General features: G+C 36.7%; 1 protein-coding gene and 1 pseudogene across 2 annotated transcripts in view; one reads left to right on the top strand and one right to left on the bottom strand.

Annotated features, from left to right (window-relative positions):
* Positions 1–17,438, top strand: part of eepd1 (endonuclease/exonuclease/phosphatase family domain containing 1) — a 44,353-nt gene extending 26,915 nt beyond the window's left edge. Inside the window, 5 exon segments of one of the 2 annotated variants that reach the window (NM_205759.1) lie at positions 7,611–7,721; positions 12,866–12,997; positions 13,181–13,316; positions 13,470–13,664; positions 16,993–17,438. In NM_205759.1, coding sequence (NP_991322.1) covers positions 7,611–7,721; positions 12,866–12,997; positions 13,181–13,316; positions 13,470–13,664; positions 16,993–17,186 — 768 coding nt within the window. In that variant the 3' untranslated portion in view covers positions 17,187–17,438. 2 annotated transcript variants of the gene reach the window in all.
* A 2,845-nt stretch (positions 17,439–20,283) lies between these two features.
* LOC147832477 (serine/threonine-protein kinase pim-2-like) lies at positions 20,284–22,612 on the bottom strand (annotated as a pseudogene).
* Between the last annotated feature and the right edge of the window lie 2,638 nt (positions 22,613–25,250).

The following is a 25,250-nucleotide window of genomic DNA, read 5'->3' as shown; positions in this document are numbered from 1 at the left end:
TGTTTTGTTCTATTCTTTTTAAAAGTTATATTGTTTGCCAAAGGATATATTTGAAAATTAATAAAAAAAATATTCGAAACAAATTATTTTAACTATTGTATTATTACAGGGTGTCCGCAGGGTCTTAAAGTCTTAAAATGTCTTAAATTTTAAAAGCAAAATTTAAGACCTTAAAAAGCCTTAAATTCCCTGAAATATTTTGTTGTACATCTTAAAACATTTTTAAAAGATCTTAATATTCCCCTGTCCAAGTAAAGGCTACTCAATCAGTCCAACATATATATATGTCCAATATCCATATATATATATAAAAAGAAAACTAATAAACAATTACTCACTTATCAATTCCTCATGAAAATAATAGCAATATTTCTTTTTACATGGTCTTCCATTTATACAAAAACTATTCACAGAAAGGGGAGCAGATATAATATGTATAAATAGTCATGAAATTGGCTAGGCTTCATAACAGAAATGTATTATGTTGAATAGGAATTATACTCAATAAATTTGGACAAAAAAACGATAAATATACACTTATTTATATTTTAATCGCTCATGTAATTTTGTCCATAATAAATATATTTTAACAATGTTAAACTTGTCATTAAAAAAAAGAAACATTATATTGAAAAAAAGTATGTGCAACTTGTTTTCTTGTTTTGACATAACTACATAAAATAACTACATTTTATTATTTTTTATTTTTTTCTGTTGTGGCAGGCAAAAAACCAAACAAAAAATGGGCTATTTGAAAAAAATCTTTGTGTTTTGCTCTGTATAAGTCTAAAATTACATTCATAAAGGTCTTAAAAGGGTCTTTAAATATCTTAAATTTGACTTGATGAAACCTTTAGAAACCCTGTATTAAATGTATTAAATTGTAATTATAGGGCTAGTGAAAATCTTTTCTAACTGGGAGGATTTAAAAAAAATCCTCAGCATTTAGCCTGTACAAGTCTAAAATTTAATTCAAAATGTTCTTAAAATGTCTTAAATGTCTTACATTTAACTTGGTGAAACCTGCAGAAATCCTGTTCAACAAATTTCAACAATTTCAGTCTAAGTTGAAAGTAAGTAGCAACAGATATTTTCCTGTTCACTGTGAAACAAAAGACTACTTGAAACGAAAAAAAAAAAAAACATGTCTTACAGGGACCCAAAATTTGAGTTGTTCTACTAGAAAGCCAACATTACTCACCCCCTTAACCTTGCTTTCATCCGGGTCACGGCACCATTACACAATCACCAGTTCTACTGCTGTTTCTGGAATTAAAGGATGGCACACTAACAAGGATGTTTTTTTAAATTTGCACTTGGTTCTATACATTGGTTATTTGTGTGAACTAGAAGAATAAAAGTAAAAAGAAATCTTCAAATTTAAACAGGCACTAGAAATTCATTTAGAAAATAAGCTGAGTTTTGTTGCTGACTTGTAGGTTTAAGGACAGTTTGCTGTTTACTTCACTAAACTAAAAAACATGGAGATAAACCCACAACACTTGAATTTAGATTTAAACATTGCTGTTTGTTTGAAGCTTGTCTTGGTTTCCATGGAGTCAGTGGTTTAGCTGTTGCTCTGCTGTAATGCATATTTCCACTGAACTCCTCATGACCAAAGAGACTTCCCTCAGACATCAGAGCGGTGCGTCATCCAGTTCATTAGCGGACAAACAGACTGCTCTTCAAAGAACCTATCGAAAGGCACTCATTCTGCTGTCTCTTTCACTTCCTCTCCCGCAGTCACATTGCATGACCTTGTGGATTCCATGACCTGTCGTTCATCACAATTTTGTATTATATTTACGTTTTGTCCATTTAAGCTTAGCTGCATACCAGTTAAGTGAGCAACTATCTTTTAAAGTCTGTTGTTCGGGTTTTCCCTTCACTGTATTGATCTTTGTAGTGTGTAGTCAATATGTGGGTGGCAAAAGGAAAAAATTACTAGAATGACCCTCAGACTCAGACTCAGAAACATTTCTATATTTAAACTGTTGTTGCAGGACTAGTCATGTGAGTAATTAGTAAATATTATGATCCCAGCCTATCAGTCGTTATTAGCAGAAAACCCCAAAGAACATGACTGTGATTTACTGAATTTTTCTCATGCTCATCTTAAAGGGTCCAGATACAGTCTTTACTGAAAAAAAGTTACAGATTATAAGTGATTAAATGCAGCATTTAAATATGTAGTACAACATAAAATAATTTTCAGCATCTTGTGCATTTTTTAACTATAAAAAGATATTCGCTTTTCACTTTTATTCTATGAATAATTACAATTTTAGCAAAAAATCTAAAGGGTTAATTCACCCAAAATTGAAAATTCTTTTATTAATTACTCTCCCTTGTTTCATTTTAATCCCTCGAGATAAAAATATTTAGCTGAAATCCTAGAGCTCTCTCATCCTCCATTTACTGCATCAGTTCAAAGGCCAGAAATAATGACATAACAATAACTTTGTCAAAACTTTCCCAGTGACTTCAGTGGTTTAGCTGTAAACATGCAATGCTCCAAGAACGCTTTTGTACATATTTACCATGAACAATAAAATGTATTGTCATTAGAGTAACCTTGATCTGATGAGGACAATGGTCTTGGGTTAGGAATTACATGAGGATGAGTAACTAATGAGAGAATATTATATTATATTTTTTATATTTTTGGGTGAACTAATTCTTTAACTCTTAATTCTTTAATTCTTTAAGATTTATGTGCCATCCAGAAACTTGCGTTCTGTGAATGAGCGTCGCCTCGTGGTTCCATCCCAAAGAGGGAAGAAATCACTTTCCCGAACTCTCGCATTCAATCTCCCCAGTTGGTGGAGTGAACTCTCTAACTGCATCAGAACGGCAGAGTCACTCGCTGCCTTCAAAAAACGACTAAAAAGTCAACTATTTAGTCTCCACTTCCCTTCCTAATCTGCAATTGCCTAAAACTAAAAAAAAATAAAAATAAAACAGCAACAAAAGTAAAGCTAATTATTTTTTTTTTAAGCAAAAGAGCATTGCTACGTCTTTAAGTTGTTATGTTTGATGAAGTTGTAACTTTAATTGACTCTCTAATGGTGCTGGGTGGACATGAGAAAACACAACAAATGGATAAGTAAAACAAAAATAGCAATTTATTAAACAAAGAATATCAAACAATGAATATATGAATTTACAATGTAATTTTTAAGAAAGGAATTAAATGAAAAATAGGAGTGTTGCCAAAAACAAAGAAATAAATATAACAAAACAATCTAACTAAACTCCAACCCACTAAACTTACTAACCAAAGAAAAATTCAGAAACAAAACCGTAACCTTCACTTAACTAAACTTCTTAACTATTTCAAAACAAAATTACAAATTTAGCAACTCCTTCATAAACAAAAACAAAAAACACTATGCTCAAAAATACTAGTTCTCATAAAGTACAAACTCTTAGCCATTAGAAAAACAAGAGTTTATCTGATAATCCAGTTCTCATAAAGATTATTCGACTTCCTAATAATGAAAAATAAATTGAGCTGCACAAACTTATCTAATAGGGCGGCGCAGTGGGGTAGTGGGTAATGCTGTCGCATCACAGCAAGAAGGTCACTGGTTCGAGCCTTGGCGGAGTCGGTTGGCGTTGAGTTTCCTCCGGGTGCTACGGTTTCCCCCACAGTCCAAAGACATGTGGTACAGGTGAATTGGGTATGCTAAAGTGTCTGTAGTGTATGAGTGTGAGTGAGTGTGAATGATTGTTTCCCAGAGATGGGTTGCGGCTGGAAGGGCATCCGCTGCGTAAAAACATGTGCTGATTAAGTTATTGGTTAATTCCGCTGTGGTGACCCCAGATTAATAAAGGGACTAAGCAAAAAAAAAAAAATGAATGAAACTTATCTAATAAATAAAGCTCTTAAACGAGAGACAAACTAAACAACAACAGCGACAAAAATAATAATAACACAAATGAACAGGCTGGCCGACACAAGCGAGGAGTTTGGTGGCGAGCAAAGCGCTCTTGCTGAACAGCGCAAACGAACGTCTTTTAAACGTGACGGACCAGCTCCTGATTAGTGCACCGAGTGCATAATTTTTTTGGTGAAAACTTGAATCAAAGCTACAGTAATTCAGTATACTGTCAGTGGTTTAGAATTATTACCACATTAACACTGCTGCTTTTCTAGAATCTAGATTACAGGTAGTGCAGTTCTTCACCAAATATTTGGCTGTTAAAAATTGTATAATGTCTGGGAGCTTTATTTGTGCAGTGTTCCTAGTCAACGTATTAAAGTTCAGTGTGTTTAAGCTATTGCAGACAATGATTTTCACAGTACTTCATGTTCATTAGCAATTTGTGGAAATGAACTGATCAGCTTCCTCACATTGTTTTTGTAATTGTAAATTCGATTATTCTTGGTGTACAGAGTCTATTAGGAAATACAATGGCGAAGTCCTGTTTGACGTCATGACCTGTCTTTGGTTGCAGTGAGTACCTGAGTACTTCATTGTGCTATTTCCAGAGTTACTGGAAAACTGCAGTGAATGTCTCTGTCCTGCTTACATTCCTCAAGATCAGCTGATGATGGCCTTCTTCTGTTGAACTTCTGCCTTTGTCCCCTGGTAGCCTGCAGGAAACTCTCCCCCTACTGCTCCTGGTTAATTATAGGACATAACCGGGAGGGTTGGAGGTAATGGGAATGTCAGATGGAGTTATCAGATTTCCCTGGTCCTGCGAGTGTGCTCAGCACGTACTCTCTGCTTGTGTAATGTCAGGTTGTGTTTTCTAGAAGATTCACCGATCTGTTTGCAGATGTTGGTTTCGCTTCTCTGCTGTGAGACATTCACATTCATGCATTGGGTTGACCCTTTTAGATTTTTGAAAGCGACTTGGATTGCATACATTTTTATTGATTGGTTTATTTATGGTTTCTGTGGGGTCTTAAGGCCTAAAATTTCGTTTTTGAAGTCTTAAATCCACTAAAATATTGTGCTGTAGGTATTGTTCAAGCTCTTGTTCTTTCCAGACTGGACTATTGCAACTCTCTACTAGCCGGGCTTCCAGCTAACTCTATCAAACCTCTTCAGCTGCTTCAGAACGCAGCAGCACGAGTGGTCTTTAATGAACCTAAAAGAGCACATGTCACTCTGCTGCTCAACCGTTTGCACTGGCTGCCTGCTTGCATCAAATTCAAAGCTCTGATGTTTGCTTACAAAGCAACATCTGGCTTTGTTCCGTCTTACCTGGTCTCACTTTTGCAGATTTACAAAGCAACTTCTGGCTTCGCTCCGTCTTATCTGCTTTCACTTCTGCAGATTTATGTGCCATCCAGAAACTTGCGTTCTGTGAATGAGCGTCGCCTAGTGGTTCCATCACAAAGAGGGAAGAAATCACTTTCCCGAACTCTCGCATTCAATCTGCCCAGTTGGTGGAATAAACTCTCTAACTGCATCAGAACGGCAGAGTCACTCGCTGTCTTCAAAAAACGACTAAAAACTATTTAGTCTCCACTTCCCTTCCTAATCTGCAATTGCCTCTCTGGCTCTACTGCTAACTGTATTACAAAAAAATAAAAAATAAATTACTAATGTTTTGCTTCTTACACTTTACACACCTGAAACTTGCCTACAACACTTATTCATTGTTGCTCTTATAGTTGTGTAAATTGCTTCCTTGTCATCATTTGTAAGTCGCTTTGGATAAAAGCGTCTGCTAAATGACTAAATGTAAATTTTAAGCCTAAATAATATAGAACAATTTAAGGTTACTTTAAGCAATATTTTATAGTTAATACATTTACAATTAATCTTTGAAATGGTGCTTAACTTAATAGTTTTGCTTGGTTGTTCTGGTGCAACCTCACAATATCAAAAAGGAGCATGCATGTAAAATTAAACTAACGTATTTTGACATCACATTATACTTATTAAATGGAGAAGTCAAAAAAATCTATAATTTTAAAAAGTGGAAGTGAAAAAACCCACTACAGTTTATTTTGGTAGCGCATTTCAGCATGCAGGTCAGATTCAGCAAAAATTAAAAACAAAACAAGACTTGTTTAAAGGTTCAAGACAGATTTGTGTGTGTTGAGCATCAGTTAAGACAGTGTTAGAACCTGTGAATTGTGGGAACAACTGGATAATTTTGAGCTTTTGAAAGGCTGATTTCATCTTCCAGGTTTAAAATAATTTTGGGGGCGGGATCAAAATCTGTGGTGTAGTGTGAATCAGCTAGTGGATTAATAATAACGCATTGGTTTCTCATTATTATTCATAGCTAAATTTCTTATCCTATGAGAAGACCTTGCTTCTTAATTAATCATGAGAGCACATACTTTGTAAAGACAAGGCAGACCTGCCAAGCTGTGAGACCCAATGACTGGGTAAGACCTTTCTGTCATTGGATGAGACTGCGTCTGCATATGGAAAGCAGTATGTAGCCGTTCATGAAGGGTTGTAACGTTATTTGTTTGTTTTTATTATTTGCAGGATTTTGTCTTTTATCAGTTGAGTTTGTTAGACATATCGCCTATATCCATGCTGCTGTTCGCACATGTTTAAAATCCTCCGGATTACCGGTAGGGTTAATAGTGGAAATAGACAGGGCAAGAGACTTGCTGCACTGCTATCCACTGTGCCTGCATTCGGACCCTGGAATTCAGGAGGAGAGAAGTCCTCCTCAATTATAGCGTTTACATAGTTCTCTTTATAATGTTACAACTAATTGTGGTTATATGTATATGAAATTACGAATAACAAATGTAGCAGGGCATTAAATTTCTTACTGTTTATTTCTTTGCATTTTAACTTTGTAAACTTTAAATCATGTGTCTCCTCATGGTTTGTCTCATCTATTTTGTTAGCCAACTTAGACAACAGTTGTTCGCTCCTCTTTTAACCCCTGCTGGCCACACCCACTCCTCCCTGCTCGCAGTGCTCCACGCCCATCATGAAGCAGTTTTGGAAAAAATTCTGAGGTAGAATTGAACCAAAAGGGAGGTTCTTTGTGTTTTCATTGATCAATATTTATATGCAAGTAGCTTTTAGACTAGATGAATGAACAAGACAAATGTTTAAGGAATATGGTACTGTCCTAATAAATATTATATGGTATAAATAATCATGGGAGTAAGAATGGGAAAATAATTAATTTAAATAGTTTTGAGATGAACACTGTTTTAAAATCTAAAAATCTTAAATCTGTTTTAGTACAGAGAATCCTGTAAAAGTATAAATGCACAAATATGGAGGAATTATGCATGCATTTCTAGTAGAGATTTTCTTGATGGGGGTATATTCTATTGCCTTTGCTGAAATAAAACAGGTTTTAATATTAGATTTCTGTGTAATGATAAGTGTTAATAGATGCACATGTTTCAAGAAAATGATTTACTTTTTTTTACTATTCTGTAGTGGCATTCTTGCATAATATTTAGTGATAAATTTGAGTTTCAGTAAGGTTTTCCTTATGCTGAACTATGGAGAAAAAGAATCAAGATGCCAACATCAGACAAGTTTTTCCTAGTTATTAGTCGGTTATTAATAAGTTACTGTTACAGTCAGGGCATTCCTGAGGCAGTGTAATATTTGTTGATATTTCACTGCTGATCAGCTGTACTCTGTGTGTGTGTTTGTCAGTTTTGTGCAGAGCTGAATCAGCCCACTCTCTGCAGTGTACGCAGATGGAAGAGCGCCAGAGGCCTGTGGAAATGTGCCGTTTCAGAGAAACCCAATGGAGTGTCCAATAGCGTGAGTTTATGTTCTTCTAGCACATAACACATACACATATGCAAACATTAAAACAAGTTTAACAACAGCCTCAACTAAACATAATACTGTGTCTACAAGTGCTGAGGAAGCCACCAGAGCAGAGTGCCAATATTCAGATATGTTGTTTTCTTACATGTGTTTTAAGTGGTTGAGCAATCACAACAGACTGGGCCACCTGACCAATCAGAACAGAGCAGGAGTTTAAAGAGACTTGGCCCTATGCATTAACGCATTCAGAGTTACATTTTTGTCTTGGATGTATCCAAATTCTAACATTAGTAAAATTTTAATCTAATTCCTAGATTTATATTATATTGTTTTTAGATGTTAGTTTCAGTATGCTTGTCTTAAGCAGTGGTTCTCAAAGTGGGGGCTCGGGACCCCCCAAGGGATCGTGGAAAAATGAAGGAGGGTCGCCTGGTGATTTCCAAAAATCTATTTATGTTATAAACCATAAGAATTACAATATTTTATCCATAACCTACTGAAGAGAAAAAATGTTTGTTTATAGTATATATACTATATAGTTTCTATAGTAGCTTATAGTTACCAGTTCTATAGACCAGTTACCATGTTTGTAAACATTCAGGATGCGCATATAAAAGTAAACGGAGCTAACGTTATACAAGGCCTGGGTAATTAATCACCAACACGCAAAACAACTGCATTCTGACAGTGAACTACACCTGTACGGCAGGGTACACATAGAGGTAAAGTACCTACACATAGAGGTAAAGTAGGTTTTATATTTGCACATTCGGACTTTCTCCTTATAATATAAAATATAAAATTTTATTTGCAAAACTCTAAATAGCGAAGTCATATTAACAGCCAATGACTATCAATATACAACATTGTTCACAGTCAAATAAACAGTGTTAATGTTGTTTTCAAGTCACACTTGCAGGTTACTTCAGACCGAATATTCAAAGTGCTGTGGTAAACAATATAGGGAGTGTGTCTCAAGTTGTAACTGAATTAATTTGTTTGATTATTTTCTAAATTGTTTAATTATTATTATTAAGTTTACCTTAATAAATGTAACTTTCACGTTTCATTCTTAGCACTCAGTATCAGCAGTTTAATTAACCATAAGTAACTGTTTTTGCTAAAATCATTTCTGCAATCAAAAACGAGTGATGTGTATGATTCAGCATAGCGTGAAGTCGTGAACTGACCTGATATGACATGAGAACTGCAGAGTCCAGCATTTCTAATTAGCTCCTCACTTCTTTCAGCTCCCATTTAGCCAAAGACGTCTGCAGTCGGTATTAAAGCAGTGTGTGGTGTATGGTAAAAGTTAAGTTTTCTATTTTTTAACTCAAATTCGGCATCCTACCGCAAAACACGACATCTTTCCCATTGCAGCCTGTCTGACCCCTGGGGTAATTACATTATATTAAAGACAAAGCAATTATATTAAAGACACAGCGTCAGATGCAGCAGATCGATTTTATTATACCAGGTTGAACGTTCTGGCCCATTTACAGCACTCACATACATAAAATAAATGAAGAATAGACTTGGGTCTGTTGGTGTGTGTGCGCCATTGCATGCAAGGTTTCTGTTTTATAACCACCTCAGAGGATATTGGGGGTCACTGGCCATGTCATTTCGGGGGTCGCGGGCTGACAAGTTTGGGATCCCCTGATCTTAAGGATATCTGTAATCTAGTGTTCTTCAAAACACTGACAGAATTTACATTTAGAAGATTTAAACATCCAAATCTTGCAGTTTGTTATTTCCGCTTAAATGGATTAACATTTTTGTGACATGTAATGTGTGTTTATGTAGCGCATTTATCATGTATGGCCGTACACCCAAAGTGCTCTACAATCATAAGGAGAGTTTCCCCACTGCACCACCACTGTGCAGCATCCACTTGGATTATGTGACTGCAGCCACAGAACAACGCTCACCACACACCAGCTACTGGCGGGGTGGAGAAACAATGATAGAGTTAATATAAATATTGGGGATTATTGGGAGGCCATGAATGGATAAAGGCTGATGGAGGGAATTTAGCCAGGACACCAGGGTTACACCCCTACTTTTTACAAGAAGTGCCATGGGATCTTTAATGACCACAGAGAGTCAGGACCTCGGTTTAGCATCTCACCAGAAAGACTTTGCTTACTGACAATATGGTGTTCCCTTCACTATACTGGGGCATTTGGACTCACACAGAAAGAGGGTTAAGCACCCCCTGCTGGTCTTCCACTACTTCAGACAGAAGCCTAGTTTTCCCATGTGGTCTCCCATTCAGGTTCTGACTGGTCTCGGCCCTGCTCAGCTTCAGTGAGTAGCCGGTCTTGGGCTGCAGTGTGATATGTCTGTGGCATCACCTTATACAGTTTCTTATCAAAGGTTCTGACCAATCAAATGCTCGCTAGTATTTTACATGCCCTGCCCCCTTCAAGACTCTTCTTGTTTGATGTGCTTGAGCTCAATTGCACTCACTGGAAGAGCTGTGATAAAAGCAAAACACTTTGTTTTTTTTTTTAAAGGGAGATGCGCTACTGTACGTCCTTCCCTGTCTTCATGTCATTCATTCATTTTCTGGTCTGCTTAGTCCTTTTATTAATCCGGGATCACCACAGCGGAATGAACCGCCAACTTATCCAGGACATTTTTACACAGCAGATGCCCTGCCAACCTCAACCCATCTCTGGGAAACATCCACACACATACATTCACTACGGACAATTTAGCCTGCCCAATTCACCTGTACCGCATGTCTTTGGACTTTGAGGGAAACCGGAGCATCCGGAGGAAACCCACGCGAACGCAGGGAGAACATGCAAACTCCACACAGCCAACTGAGCCGAGGATCGAACCAGCGACCTTCTTGCTGTGAGGCGACAGCACTACCTACTGCGCCACTGCGTCGCCCCCCCTGTCTTCATGTTTCAGTTGAAATTGTCACACATTGAACAAAAGTGCAAATCAAACTAATTGAAACATTCAAACTAATGTTCTCTGCACAGCTCTGTTTACACACACACACACACACACACACACACACACACACACACACACACACACACACACACACACACGCACATGGCAGAGATAAACTCCAGAGAGACTGTGCTGTCATGTAGGATTAATGAATGTGATTACACAGGACAGTTTGAATTCTCCATTCACACAGCTCTGCTTTTCATCACAGAGCATTACTGTAAATATTAATATGAATCAAGGTGCTCTGGGATGCTTTAGACCGGATATTCTCTTCTAGTTGAAGCATGCGTAATATCTGATTACCGTAAGTGTCTGTATATCCTCATGTGGCACTAATAATTCAGGTTCCTGTTTTAAGATGTACATTTAGGCCAAATCCTGGTTCTCTTTTCCACTTGTTCAAGCATAATCACCATCCATTTTCAATGCAAACTCCATTAGAGCTGCAGCGCATGACACTTTCAATAGAAATGTGTGGTGAATCACATGAGCACTGTGTACTTTTCCCCTGATCTCTTATCAGTGTTTTCTCTGAGCATATAAACGGGACATCAGGCACAAAGGCTGAGCTTTCCTACATGTGAAACTAACCTGACACACTGCAGTCGTGATGATCCGGCTAAACACACACCGCTAACATGAACAATAAACAGTGCATACACTCTGTCTATGCAAATCTAGAGTTAGTATGTCTTTTGCTAAAGGCACGTGATTTATACCATCCTACAATCATTATTTCAAATGGTATTGGATCAGTTATTTTGCAGTTTATTTATGATTATGTCATTTTTGTAAATATTTTAAATTAGACATTATTTTAAGGTATACTGTAGTTTGTTTAATTTGCTATTCATTTTCTTTTTTGATCCATAATGGTTTTTATTTATTGTTCGTTTTTAAGTTTAATTTATAGTATTAGTATGTTTAGTACTTAAACTAATTTTGTTTTAGTTAGTCTTGGGTTAATTTAGTTCACATTTTTTGTCACTTAAAACAATCTAACTAATGAAAGCCTACATTTAATTTCAGGTATTTATAGAACAACACTGATTAAGGCAGCATTTTCAGTTGTTTGTTTTTATTATTATTTATTGTTAAATTTAGCTTGTATCTAATTTTTTTAGCATTATTTCGATTAATCGTAATATTGGTTCAGTTTTAGTTAACAATAGAATGCTGTATTGGGTATGCTGAATTTAGAAAACTATGATATTTTTTTATGAAAAAAAATATATACCCATATTTGTTTTTTTATTTATTTATTTATTTATTTATTTATTTATTTATTTATTTATTTATTTATTTATTTATTTATTTGTGTATTCATAGTCTCTGAAATACAAAAGAATTTTTTTTTATTGCATTGTTGTGTATTTCTACACTTGCAAATAAGATTATGTTTTAGTCTATCACATTTCATTTATATTTCATTTAATGAGAGAATGTTGTGTTCAGACAATACAATATGTCATGTAGCAAATTATAGGTACTCTTTGTAAGGTTTTCATTTTTCTAAAGCATAAAAATACCATAATATGTTTGCAGAAATTTACGAAACGTGCTAACAGAAATTTAAAAGCAGCTATTCAGAAGAATATGTGCACTTATTGCACTCCAACAAAAATGGTAAGGTTTATAATTTTATTAATACATATTAAACCTAATATAACCTATTAAATGATAAAATGTAGCATTTAACGCTGAATAAAGCACATGTACCTGAGGTAAACATTGTTAGCTTATCCTGTTGTTTAGCTACAAGAAATAGAAGCCGTTTCTAATATATCAATTTCAGGTTTTGGATGGGACAAAAACTACTTTTACTATGGAAAATATTCCTTCATTCGCGTGCTGTTACAATTATGTTTAACAAGACCTAAATCAGCCTTAAATCAGCATGTAGGCTCAATATATAGGTATGCTCCTGTTGATTTCATCAAGCTGGCAACCTGCGCTTGTTTGTTTTGAACCAGGCGTGCAATACTTAGTTCAACCACTGGGTGTCAAACTTGCATACTGCACCTTTAAGAGAGAAAATGAACAAGATAGTCCATAAGAGTTGTACAGGCTCCTCATATGCTGAAACTGTGTGTTTTTTCTTTGTTGTTTATTGTGTTCTGAACGCTGGTCATTATTCAGGGTTTTCTGTGCTCCTGTAGGCTCCAGAGTTCTCTGGTTTTCTCTGGGACTGCTCTTCTGGCATTGAAATGAAGGATTCTGCCGTCTTGGAGAGTTTTACCACTAATGGTAATGGGAATCCTCATCCTCAGCCATACCTGGGACATTTTTATGTAAGTAAACCTGCAAAACAGATCTGCAATTATGAATGTTGCTACATGCAGCTTAGGGGATTATGAGATACTTCTTTCTAAAACAAACCTTACCAGACTCAAAAAAATATTGCCTTTATCATCTCCCCTAATAATGTGTGCACAGATGTTCATTTGAACCAGCTTTTGTTTTTTCTGTAACAGATTGGGTCATCAGAACTGACGCTGGTCAATGTGCTCCTGACTGCAGCGCCGTCGCCTACAGAAAACAAGAGGAAAAGCACTAGTGATGATCTGAAGACTCACAAACTGAGCTCTGGTGTCCAGGAGACCCTCAAAGGTCTGTTTCAACACAACACTTAATGCACCATTGCAGAATTTAGTCGTGTGAATCTTATCAGTTGTGTGTTCATCGGTGCATCATGATGCTTTCAGACATGGTCTTTATGCTCATATGTGCTGTATGTTATTGATTGACATTATGTTGTTGCAGGTGAGCGAGATTTGCTGGTTTTGGGTCACTTTGGTGTAGCTCCTGACAGCTCTGAGATGGAGATTTTAAGGAAAGAGAAACTGTCGGCTCTCCTCGCACCATCCGTCTTCACTAACATCAGCACCCGAACACCACAGGGGTCCCGAAGTCTGGATAATATCTGGGCCAGTCGGTCACTTCGAAAGACCTACACCGGTGAGTGAAGGAGGGTTTAAAGTGCCCTTATTATGTTTTATATACAGTTGAAGTCAAAATTATAAGCCCTCTGTTAAGTGTTTTTTCTTTTTATCTGGAGAAAGTCTTAATGGGCACGTGATGCATTTCCGGTGAAATGTAAGACCCCCAGGCTAACTTCCGCTAATTGTACAGTACAGTGCTACAACAGGAGCGCTACTGATCAAAACTACTAACGTTTTGGAAAGTTGTCTTAATATTTTATGCCATTATAGCCCACTTATATATGTGTATGTCAGCTACATAAATATGACATCTAAACATTTGAAAGTGTCATTTGAAAGACGTGAGAACAGTACTTCTAGCTACCACTGCTGTGTTCAGCAACTTACAGTTTCAGGAATTAAACTCTTACCTCTGTTTTCACACGTTTCACAATACGCAAGTTAAAGCAAATGTCGCAGTGAGCAGTGAAAATAAATAATGGCATCGTGGCCTACATAAATAGTATTTGTATTTTCAAAATGGCAAAGAGGCAGTCATGCATTTATTATTTTAAAACCACGAGTAAATCTGATAATGAGCCTGATCAAAAGAGATCTTGAGAAGATGAAACTGCAAGAATGGATCAGGATAGCGAGAGACAGAAGTAAAGCGATCTGAAGTCGAAAACATGACAGAAGCGGTAACTGTGAGCTCTTCTTGAAGATTAGACTGCGTGAGTCATTAAATTAGTATTTTTCACTTGGCACATAATAGTGAAGTGAGCTGAACAGTGATTGTTTATACGATTTATGTTACATGTTTTTTATTTTCCATGACTGACCTGTAACATATAGCACAAAATATTTAAAGATCGTTCACAAATGCGATGCTCTTTTTTTTTTTGCTGTATCACCATTTAATGACATCATGTTTTGGGAAAACTGAAATTGTTTGGTAGACATTGGTAAAGTTTACTTTTATTTTCTGGTTTTGTTCCGGGAATTATTCATTTACAAATAAAACACTGCATTGTGGGATTTGTTGGCGAGAAAACTTGCAAATATACAGTGCAGCACTTCAGAGTCACACTGCTAAGGATCAAAAAGTTATGTAAATTTGACTGCTGAACAATTTCTGTGCTGTACAAAAGACACGGCATGGAGAAGATTGATTGACAATGGTCTACAGTCTACATCAGGATGCAGAACACATTGCCCTGTAGAAAAAAGCATGTCAAATTGCACAAAAAAAAAAATTAGCGAATCTGCCAGGCAGTGAAAGATGAACCACGAGGGATCATTGTACAATGACTTGCCTAATTAGCCTAGTTAAGCCTTTAAATTGGACTTTAAGTTTTTTAAACTTTAAACTAGTATCTTGAAAAAAATATTAGTAACAATAATAGTAAAATATCATGTACTGTCATGGCAAAGATAAAATTAATCAGCTATTAGAAATTAGTTATTAAAACAATTTTTGTTTAAATCTTAAAAAGAAGTTGAGGGAGAAAAACTGTATGTACATATTGCACACTTGTAAGGTCTCATAATGAATCACAAACAGTGTAAACGTACCAGTAGAAATGTCCTATTCATGTGGTATTTTTGATCGAGACTGGGGTTGATCAAGTAGGTCTTCCAATGTTTCATCATCAGACACGGGCTCAAATTGAAGTAGTAAAATAAAGTTCTTCCAACACTATCTCACACCAATGCGTAACATTGTGATTCACTGGCTAATTAGTCTGAATTTACACTGTCTCATTCATATATTTTACTATGATTTGCTCATGCCCCAGTGACAGTTGGGTTTGGGGGTAGGCTTTGGTGCCATGTCTCCTTTAATAAATTGTACATTTATACGACTGAACTTATATGAATTTGAGTCACTAATCTGAAAAAACGTAAAACAGATCGGGCTAATTTTTCCCAATATTTCAATGAAGCAACAGTCCTGTCAAATAAGGTAATGGCCGTTTCGTTTCTGACATGCGCTATAAGCTTTAGACTATAACAAGAGACTGGGCAATCTGACCAATCAAAGTAGAGCAGGTTTTTAGGTAGGTGGGCTTTAGAAAGAATGAATCTTCAAAATTAATCGAACTAATCTTTTGAGACTCTTTGAAAAATGATTAAAATGCACATCATGAGAAAATTAAATAGTTTTTGAGGCATTCTAAAAGGATAGTTTACCCAAAAAAATTAATTTGTGTCATCACTTGTTCCAAGCAAGTTTAAATTTCTTCCTTCACAGAGGAAGATATACCGAAGAATGAAAAAAAAAACAGCCATTAGCTTCCATAGTATTTTTTCTACTATGGATGTTAATGGCAGCTTTTTTCTTCTTCTGTGGAATTGGTTGTTTGGTGTTCAACACTTGTAGTGTGGGTAAATGCATCTCATTTCAGAATCTGTTACTGTCCACCTGAGGTTGCATTTCGGTTACGGGCGCATGCTTTGACAGCTTTTCTGACTGAATGAATTAAATATGCGATTTTCAATGAAGGCAACCCGGGGAGCTGAAATGTAATTGGTTAAACTGGCATTGAGCTGGTTAAATGACCAAAACAAAGACAGCGCTCTGGCATTGGAAACACATTCTCAAAGCAGAATACCTGACTTAAGCTTTGTTTTTCAGATAAACAAAAATATACAGCTTTAGAAAAGTCATAAACTTACATACAGCACCTTTAACTTCTCCACTTTTTAAGTCGTGGCGATTTGAATTGAGAAAATATTCATTTATGATCCCTTTTTAGTCATATCACACTTTAAAGTGAATTTTATATGAAATCATATCGTACACATTGGTCTCTTTGAGTTGCTGCATCACAAATAAAAAAATTGTAACAATTTATATAATATTAATCAGATATTAGGCATGGATACATACATTGCGATTGTCTTTTTCAAAAGCATTACATCACTTTTAAACGAGCACTATTACCATTTGATGAGTCTCCCCATACAGTTTGATATAGCACTTGGACCCAGAAACCGCTTCGCGTCACGTCACACTTAACAAGCGGATTGCAGGACACCTCCAAAACAAACCACGGAACATTTTAAATGGTGTAAATTTATATAATTTGTTTACATTTAAAGCTTAAATTCATTCAAAATAATTACAAAAATTGTTGCTTCATTAAAAGAGTCCTAAAAAATGAATTTTGGGGTTCTTAAAAATATTAGGCAGAACAACCGTTTTCAACATTAATAGTAATAAAAATAATAAACATTTGTTTAAATCAACAGTTTGGAACTGATTTTTGAAAAATCGTGACACTGAGACCGGAGTGATAATGCTGTAATTATTTTGGATTTGGTTGTATATCAGTGTATTTGTGTCTGTCTGCCCTCTGTAGGTCAGTGTTCGGTAGTGCGCGAGGGTCTCACCAACCCCTGGATACCTGATAACTGGTCATGGGGCGGCGTGGCATCTGAACATTGTCCTGTAGTTGCCGAGTTCTTCCTGGACGTCCTGAAGGAGCGCCTGTGCAGCGGGCCTGCAATGCCAGTGGTGGAGAGAGGAGACTCCATGTCCAAACATGAGCGATGATTGACTGACTGAATGAACACACATGAAGAGAAGGACTGAGGTGCACCATGATTGCCTTTGGTTTGTCTGCTCAATGTACAGTACAGATTCTATAGCAACAAACATTTGATTTTAGTATAGAGCAATACAATGAGACTTATTTAAACAGATTTATTAAACATGTACATAAGAAATATGAAGGAACATAAATAAGTAAATTATATATGTGCTAACTTTTTAAATGCAAATAATAAATCATTATTTACAACCTGAGTGTGTCTATAATGCTGTAATTTTTAATATATAGTCAAAATAACATCCGACAATAATCAGTCAGCCTGCATGTGGCCTCTTTATATTTCAGCATCAAGGTCACACAGGCTCAGGGGAGTGTTGTAGATTTAGTTTATTTATTCCTGCATTTGTTTTAGCTGTTTTATGCTCTCATTGTGTTCTCTCTATCACACACCGATTAATAAACTGCATTTATTATTATAAACCAGCAGCACAAGATTCAATTTAATTCAGCTTTATTTGTATAGCGCTTTTACAATGTAGATTGTGTCAAAGCAGCTTCACATAAAAGATCATAGGAAGTTGGAACAGTGTAGTTCAGAATTTAGTGTTTAAGTTCAGCTCAGTTCTGTGTGGTTTAATAATCACTACTGAGGACCCAAATACTGAAGAGCAAATACTGAAGAGCAAATCCATCGATGCGTAACTCTACCGATCCGAAACCATGCAAGCTAGTGGCGACAGCGGAGAGGGAGAAAAACTTCACCAATTGGCAAAAGTGAAGAAAAAAAACCTTAAGAGAAACCAGACTTAGTTGGGCATGACCATTTCGATTTCTCCGCTGGCCAAACGTCTTGTGCAAAGTTGCAGTCTCAGCAGTGGAGGCTGGAAGCTGGGTCTCAGCGAAGACTCATTTGTCCCTGGAGCGTCACAGGAATCAGTCTCATGTCCTCTATGACCTCTACAGCAGCTGCTCAGGATACAGCCTGGTCCAGGATTTGGAAAATAATAATTCAATGTTTACCTGCTCTTTTGTCTATGAAGGCATTGTTGTCTCTTTGCTCAGCTCAGCTCACCTCTTCATGTCTTCAAATGTCAGGGGTTCATTCACGTTACACTGACAGTCACATATAATCTTAATCAAGTCACATTCTAAGCCGATAGGAGCCATGATCGTTCGTTCATCATGTGACAGAATGACTCAAACCCGAGGACTCGAGAGATGAACGGATCAATTCTTTTTCCGGCTCTAAACGCGTATGATTGGCCCGTGATGAACGAGTGACTCAGACCCGATAGAGGACTCGAGAGATGAACGGATCAATTCTTTTTCAGGCTCTGAACGCATATGATTGGCTTCTGCCAATGTGATGAAGACTTGAAATTAACGATACTACCTGCACAAATGTGCGCACACGCGGATGAACAAATCACTCCCTGAGAGGATGAGAGTCATATCCTGAGTTCATCAAAAAGAACGAATCGTTCATGAACGACCCATCACTAATATTAGCTAAATGTTTGACATGTTGTAGATAAGGTTAATTTTGCTGCCATTTCAGATGAAAGTATGCTTATCATCACAGTCAGTATTTCTACATTTATATTGTCATTCCTTATATGCATGTTTCACATTACATAAAAACACCATTTCAAACTTGAAATGATCAACCCTGGGTCATTCTCAGCTCTGGGTATATCTGGCTTTTTCTTTTTACACTGCTTATAATGTACTATGTAATCCAGGGTTAAGAACGGTTTGGAAAAACTCCACATTTTAAAAAGTAATAAATACAAATGAGTGTTGATTTGATCAAAGGTTAAAGGTCATTTAGGCCTTATGCGGTTTCAACACTTGTTATGGAATGAACCAGTTTTCTTTGCTTTTCCAGCAGAATGGATAGTGTCTGTCCTCTAGTGGCCACTGACTGTTACTGTCTTAACTTGAAATGACAGACCAGTCAACTTTGACTTTGTGGAAACTTTTTTTTTTGGTCCCCATTATGGAAAATTACCCTAAGTTAGAATAGAAGGATAAAAAAATACAGTCTGTACGGTATAAAAATCATTACTTGTATATCCTCTTAAAGAGATATGTGCAATTCTCTTTCTCTCATTCTCTCTTTCTCACTCTCTCTCTGTGTGTGTGTGTGTGAGACAGAGAGAGTGTCAGCACGATCCTTTTCACACTTTTTTCTACAGTGTGTTGCAATTACTAGGTTTGTTCACAATTTCCCAAAACTTTGCTCAGTTACAGTCACATCAGTTTATAAGTGTGTGTGAGAGTGTGTATCTGTTTAGCTGTCCTGATGTTTAAGTGTTCAAGTGTTTCATTCACTGCTGTCTGCTTTTTTTTAGCATCTCCGCTGATTTGATGTATTTTTGATGAAAACAGGACTGGTGCGACAGTATTTTTTATTCATGTTTTTATTTACAAATGTTTTCCTTTGTTGGGGCTGTGCCCTCTTCTCAGGATCTTCTTTTTTTAGGATCCCCTCTTTCAGCTGTGCCTTTTTCAGGATCTTTTCTTGAGGCTCGACCCTTTTTCAGGATTCTCTGTTGTTGCTGTGTCCTTTTTTAAGTTCTTTTGTTGCGGCTTTGACCTCTTTTTCAGGATCCACTGTTAGGGTTGTGACCTTTTTAGGATTCTTTGTTGCTGCTGTGTCCTTTTTTTGAGCTCTCTATTGAATATGTAACTTTTTTGAGTCAGGAATTATGGTGCTCAGTAGTGCAAATAATCTTTCCCATTCATTCGCACTACCTTCGTTATTTCATATTCCTTGACCTGAAACATACAGACACACAACAAATCAAGGTTATTGATTCAGATTCCTTAGATTGAACAAATAACATGAAAATGTGTAATAAAAAACTTATTTCAAATAAAAAGGAGAATCTATTTTCCAAATCATTAGAAGCTGATCCACAGTTCAGTACCTTAAACCATTGATGGAGAATGATTTCTTCCAGAGGAGTCCGCTGGCTTGGGCTTTCCTGCAGGAGAACTTGAATCAAATGACAGCATTGTGCAGAACGATGGTGGGAAGAGCTGAGAGAAACACATTATTAACTTCAACTTTACAGTCATTTTATTCATCCATAAGATCTGAATCTACTTTCCTTTAGAATCAGAACATTGTCACCATTATCCAATATCCAACTTTTCGTTTTAATCCACCATTTTGTATAATTTAAACTACAACTGCTCGTTTATGATGCGATGAATCTTACTTTCTGACAATCCAGGCTCAGTCCAGTTTCCATCATTGATCTTCTGCATGTCCGTGGCTTCAGGAAATCGTTCACACAGCAGCAGGAATAACAGAACTCCTAAAGACTATACAGTGGATGGTTCTGTGTGGTATTCATTGCTCAGGAAATACTTCTTTGTGCCTAAAGGAACAAGATTTGGTGTCAGCATGAAATACTAAAGCATGTTTTCTCTGTATCTGTTTGTCACGTTTCAGGATAGAAAACAGGAACAAAACGGGAGTAGAATCCAAGTGCAGATTTAATAATGTATTAGTGCAGTGAAAAAGACCAAAAATCAAAGTAAACAAACAAACAAGGAACTCCAACAGATTAAACTAAAACTAGGACTCGACAACTCTGACAGGAAACTAGACAGGAATCAGGAATAACATACCACAAAGACGAACGACGAACTGACAAACAGAAGATGAATAACTGAATATATAGTCCAGGTAATCAACGGGGAAACAGAGACAGCTGTGATTGCAATCCGTGTATATGAAAGACCGGTTGTATGCACGAAGGAATGTGTGGATATGTAGTTTTTTCGCCACTGTAGTTCGCAGGGAGTTGCATGCGAACTACAGTGGCATCTGGTGTTCATACATAGTCATGACACTGTTAACATGAAAATAAATGATTAGTCAAATTCAGAGTCGAGAGTACAGGTGTTATGTTTAATACATACCACAGAAACTGTCATAGCTAGATTCCTGGAGAAGAACCCCACAGCCAAAGTCAATTAGCCTGACCTCAAGCGTGTCCGTGTTGACCAGCAGGTTCTCCAGCTTTATATCGCGGTGATAAACCCTACGTCTGCAGACGGGTCGTTGTTGCTTGCTCCATGATCTTTTGAGCCTGGCGCTCACTAATGAAGCCGAGAAACATTGTAAAGTCGAACATATCTACATATGGTGAAGGTCGTTCCACTATCATGATGTAATGATCCTGCTGGTCCTGCCAGTCCAGCAGCTCAATGATCTCTGGAAACTTGCCACCTCTATGAGCCAGTATCAACAGGCCGATCTTTAAAGGAAGAGGCTCAGAATAACCAGCCTAGAAGTAGGATTAGTTAGATTGGTGTTGCTTTCCCATAAATACTGTTGTTCAGGCACGTGCACACATAGGGCTCAACCAGTGCACTGCACATGCCCTTTTTAGTCTTGGATAGAAAGTGCCCCCGCGACCCGACACACCCTTGGCCCCGCCCTTCAGTAGGTGCGCGACAACACAGCTGATCAGAACGCGCGCGACAACACAGCTGATCAGAACGCGCGCGACAACACAGCTGATCAGAACGCGCGCGACAACTCTTTAGTCTTAAAAAATGTATTCCTGCACATGCCCTTTGGTTGGTCTCTGCACGGGCCTGCTGTTGTTAGTACCTTTACTAATATTATTATATTATAGTATAATATTATATTATAGTATATAGTATTATAGAATACTTTCACAAACGATTTTACCTTTTTTTGAAACAGTTTTTTAACCTACAATATGCTCTTTAAGTCTACTTGTTGATGTATGGCTTTCTGGCAACTTTTACTGACACCTGTTCAACAAAACAACACCTCTGTTATAATCACGTCAAGTGCACTAAAAAGTGAACATAATATATGTTAAAGGAATTGTTCACCTCAAGGCCGTCCTCCAAGCAATTCCCGTTATAGATTCTGCCAAACCCTCCCTCTCCAATCTCCTCGCCGAGTTCATACTGGTCCAGAATGTCACCTGTTAAAAGATGAATGATTGCAGCTGATGTGAAATGTCAAGCACTGACAGAAGTGTGTGTAATGTTTTAGGTAATGGCAGTAAAAACTCACCCTCGGTCGATTTGTAGTGGACTGAAGCTGGAGGGGTTCGATCCTACTGATCTTCAGGGCCCAGTTTTTCGAAAGGTTTAATCCAGATAAAATTTATCTGGATTTAGTAATCCTTTTTTGCGATCCATGATCACGTAATCCATCTTACTTTTGGAGCCAGTTTTTCAAAGCAACATCGGATTGGATCAATCTGATCCGCGTAGGAACTTTTCAGGACCACTAAACAGATCTCAAACAGGATAGGCCACAATGTAGAACTATAGATATGTAAAGAGCTAAAAGTAGAGAAGCCAGTGCGGGGTCAATATAATGTTATTTTAATTTGAAATGAAAACACACACACACAAAAAAACCCATTCTCTTACAGCAGTTTGCTCATCTGAGACCTACAACACAAACACTGTACATTGAGGATATTTATGACAAGTTTCAAATATAGTTATATTGAATAAAAAAAAAACTCCACAATAAATTCAGACTTTCTCATCTGATGAGGAGAGACCAGCTTGTCTGAGTGTAGCCTTAAGGATGCGGATCTCAAATCTGGCTTTGGTTTGCTGCAGTTTGGTCAAAGTCAGTTGTTCCTCTGCTAGACGAAGCCGTGCTTCTGCCCTTTCAGTATCTTTTTGCAATTAATGAAAGTGATTTAAAAAATGAGTCATTGCCATTCTTTGTATTATTTTGGTTATTCTGTAATCATTGCATGCATAGCTAATTATTCTAAAAATAACAATATTTTACATTGTGAAGAATATATATATCAATTACTGACAGAATAAAATGTATTGTTTTTGGTCAATTTTCACAGCTGTTCGGGGGATTATTTTATGAGGCCAAACTCTTTCTACTTTGCTGTAGGCCTGTACTGAAAGGCTGAATACATTAAAACCTGTCTAATCACTATAGCCTGACGGATGAACAAATACAATTAAAACCTTATGAATAAATAGGATATCTTGTAAGATAGTATTGTTTGATATATTTTTTTTAAGTTTTCATTACATTTATGAAATGAAGTCCATGCTGAATCCACCCTTCTGATGGGATCAGCTTAATCAAAGTGATCCAAATCCTACAAAAAGATCTGAAAAACCCAAACTATAGGTTTGATCCGGATTAAACCCAAGATTGGATTACGTGATCTAATCCGATTATGTAATCTGTTTTTTCTTTTGAAAAACCCATTTTCAAGATTTAATCAAATCCCTTATCCAAAATCCTAGTGGATAACTTTTGAAAAACTCGGCCCAGGAGGAAGGACTTTCAGACCACTTGAAAGAGGTTCCGTATCTAAAGAGGGGAATAGACATATGCCTACACTCAATAATTCAATACATCGGGAAAATGAACCTGCACAATACTGATATAGTGGACACTTCAAAATACAGCGAACAATGAAACTTTTAGAGTGCTTTTTAAACATATTTATACTTATCGAGATTAATGTAATGTACTCTACTTCATACAAGGCTGAAAAGGATGATGAGAGAAGGCAACGCATTCTCAAATGGCCACTAGATTTACCTTCAGAACTCTTCTTGTGGATACTCTTCTCCTCTTTTTCTCGTTTTTCGCAGCAACACCAGTGGACTGAATGCTAGTGATGGATATTAGAGGTGTATGAGGATGGAAATCGTTCACATGAGAGCTGTGACAAGCAGTACAGTTGAAGTCAGAATTATTAGCCCTCTTTTGATTTTGATTTTCTTTTTTAAATAATTCCCAAATGATTTTTAACAGAGCAATGAAATTTTCACAGTATGTCTGATAATGTTTTTTCTTCTGGAGAAAGTTTTATTTGTTTTATTTTGGCTAGAATAAAAGCAGTTTTTAATTTAAAAAAAAAACATTTTTGGGATAAAATTATTAGCTCTTTAAGCAAATTTTTTTTCGATAGTCTACAGAACAAACCATCGTTATACAATAACTTGACTAATTACCCTAACTTGCCTAGTTTACCTTATTAACCTAGTTAAGCCTTTTAATGTCACTAAGCTGTATAGAAGTGTCTTGAAAAATATCTAGTAAAATATTATTTACTGTCATCATGGAAAAGATAAAATAAATCAGTTATTAGAAATAAGTTTTTAATACTATTATGCTTAGAAATGTGCTAAAACAATCTTCCCAGAACAGAACAGAAATTGGGGAAAAAAATAAACAGGGGCGCTAATGATTCAGGGGGGCTAATAATTCTGACTTCAACTGTATATATATATATATATATATATATATATATATATATATATATATATATATATATATATATATATATATATATATATTACAATTTCCTTGTTTTATATCATCGAATGTCACTGTAAGCTTAAATTGTGATTTTTATATTACGTTAAATATCTACGCATGCACATATGTTTTTATAAATCAGGAAGGTCGATGGTTCGAGTCCCGGCTAGGTCAGTTGGCTTTTCTATGTTGAGTTTGCATGTTCTCTCCCTGTTAGTGTGGATTTCCTGTGTGTGCTCTGGTTTCCCTCACAGTCCAAAAACATGAGCTTTAGGTGAATTGGATAAACTTTTCCAATTTAAGTCTTCCCTGTATTGGGATGCAGCTGGAAGGACTGTGTAAAACATAAGCTGGAATAGTTGGCAGTTCATTCTGCTGTGGTGACCTCTGAAATGGACAAAGTCTATGGAAAAATGTCAGATTAGACTGCACTTTCTTAACTCCTGCAACTGTCAGATCTTGCCAGCTGATCACAGGAGGCAGTCACCACAGTCACCTCCCCCACCAGGATCCCAGTTTACCCAGTTGCACTCACCTGATTACTAATCTAAGATAAACTACGCCCTTGGATTGTAGCTCAAGAAGTTCGTTGTTTCAAATATCGAAGTGCGGTGACCGCAAGCAAGAAAGCAAAACTGCTCCCGCTTTAGACAGCCTTGTAAACAACTACAGGGCACAGGGTCATTCTGCTCTTCTTCTTGGCTTTGAGGCTGTTCATCAAGACGATGACAAGGTTTGTTTAGGCTCG

Source organism: Danio rerio, chromosome 19 (genome assembly GCF_052040795.2).
Source record: "Danio rerio strain M-AB ecotype USA chromosome 19, GRCz13ab, whole genome shotgun sequence".
Classification (NCBI taxonomy): Eukaryota; Metazoa; Chordata; class Actinopteri; order Cypriniformes; family Danionidae; genus Danio; species Danio rerio.
Note: the sequence above shows the minus strand (reverse complement) of the source record. Positions and strands in the feature narration are given on the sequence as shown.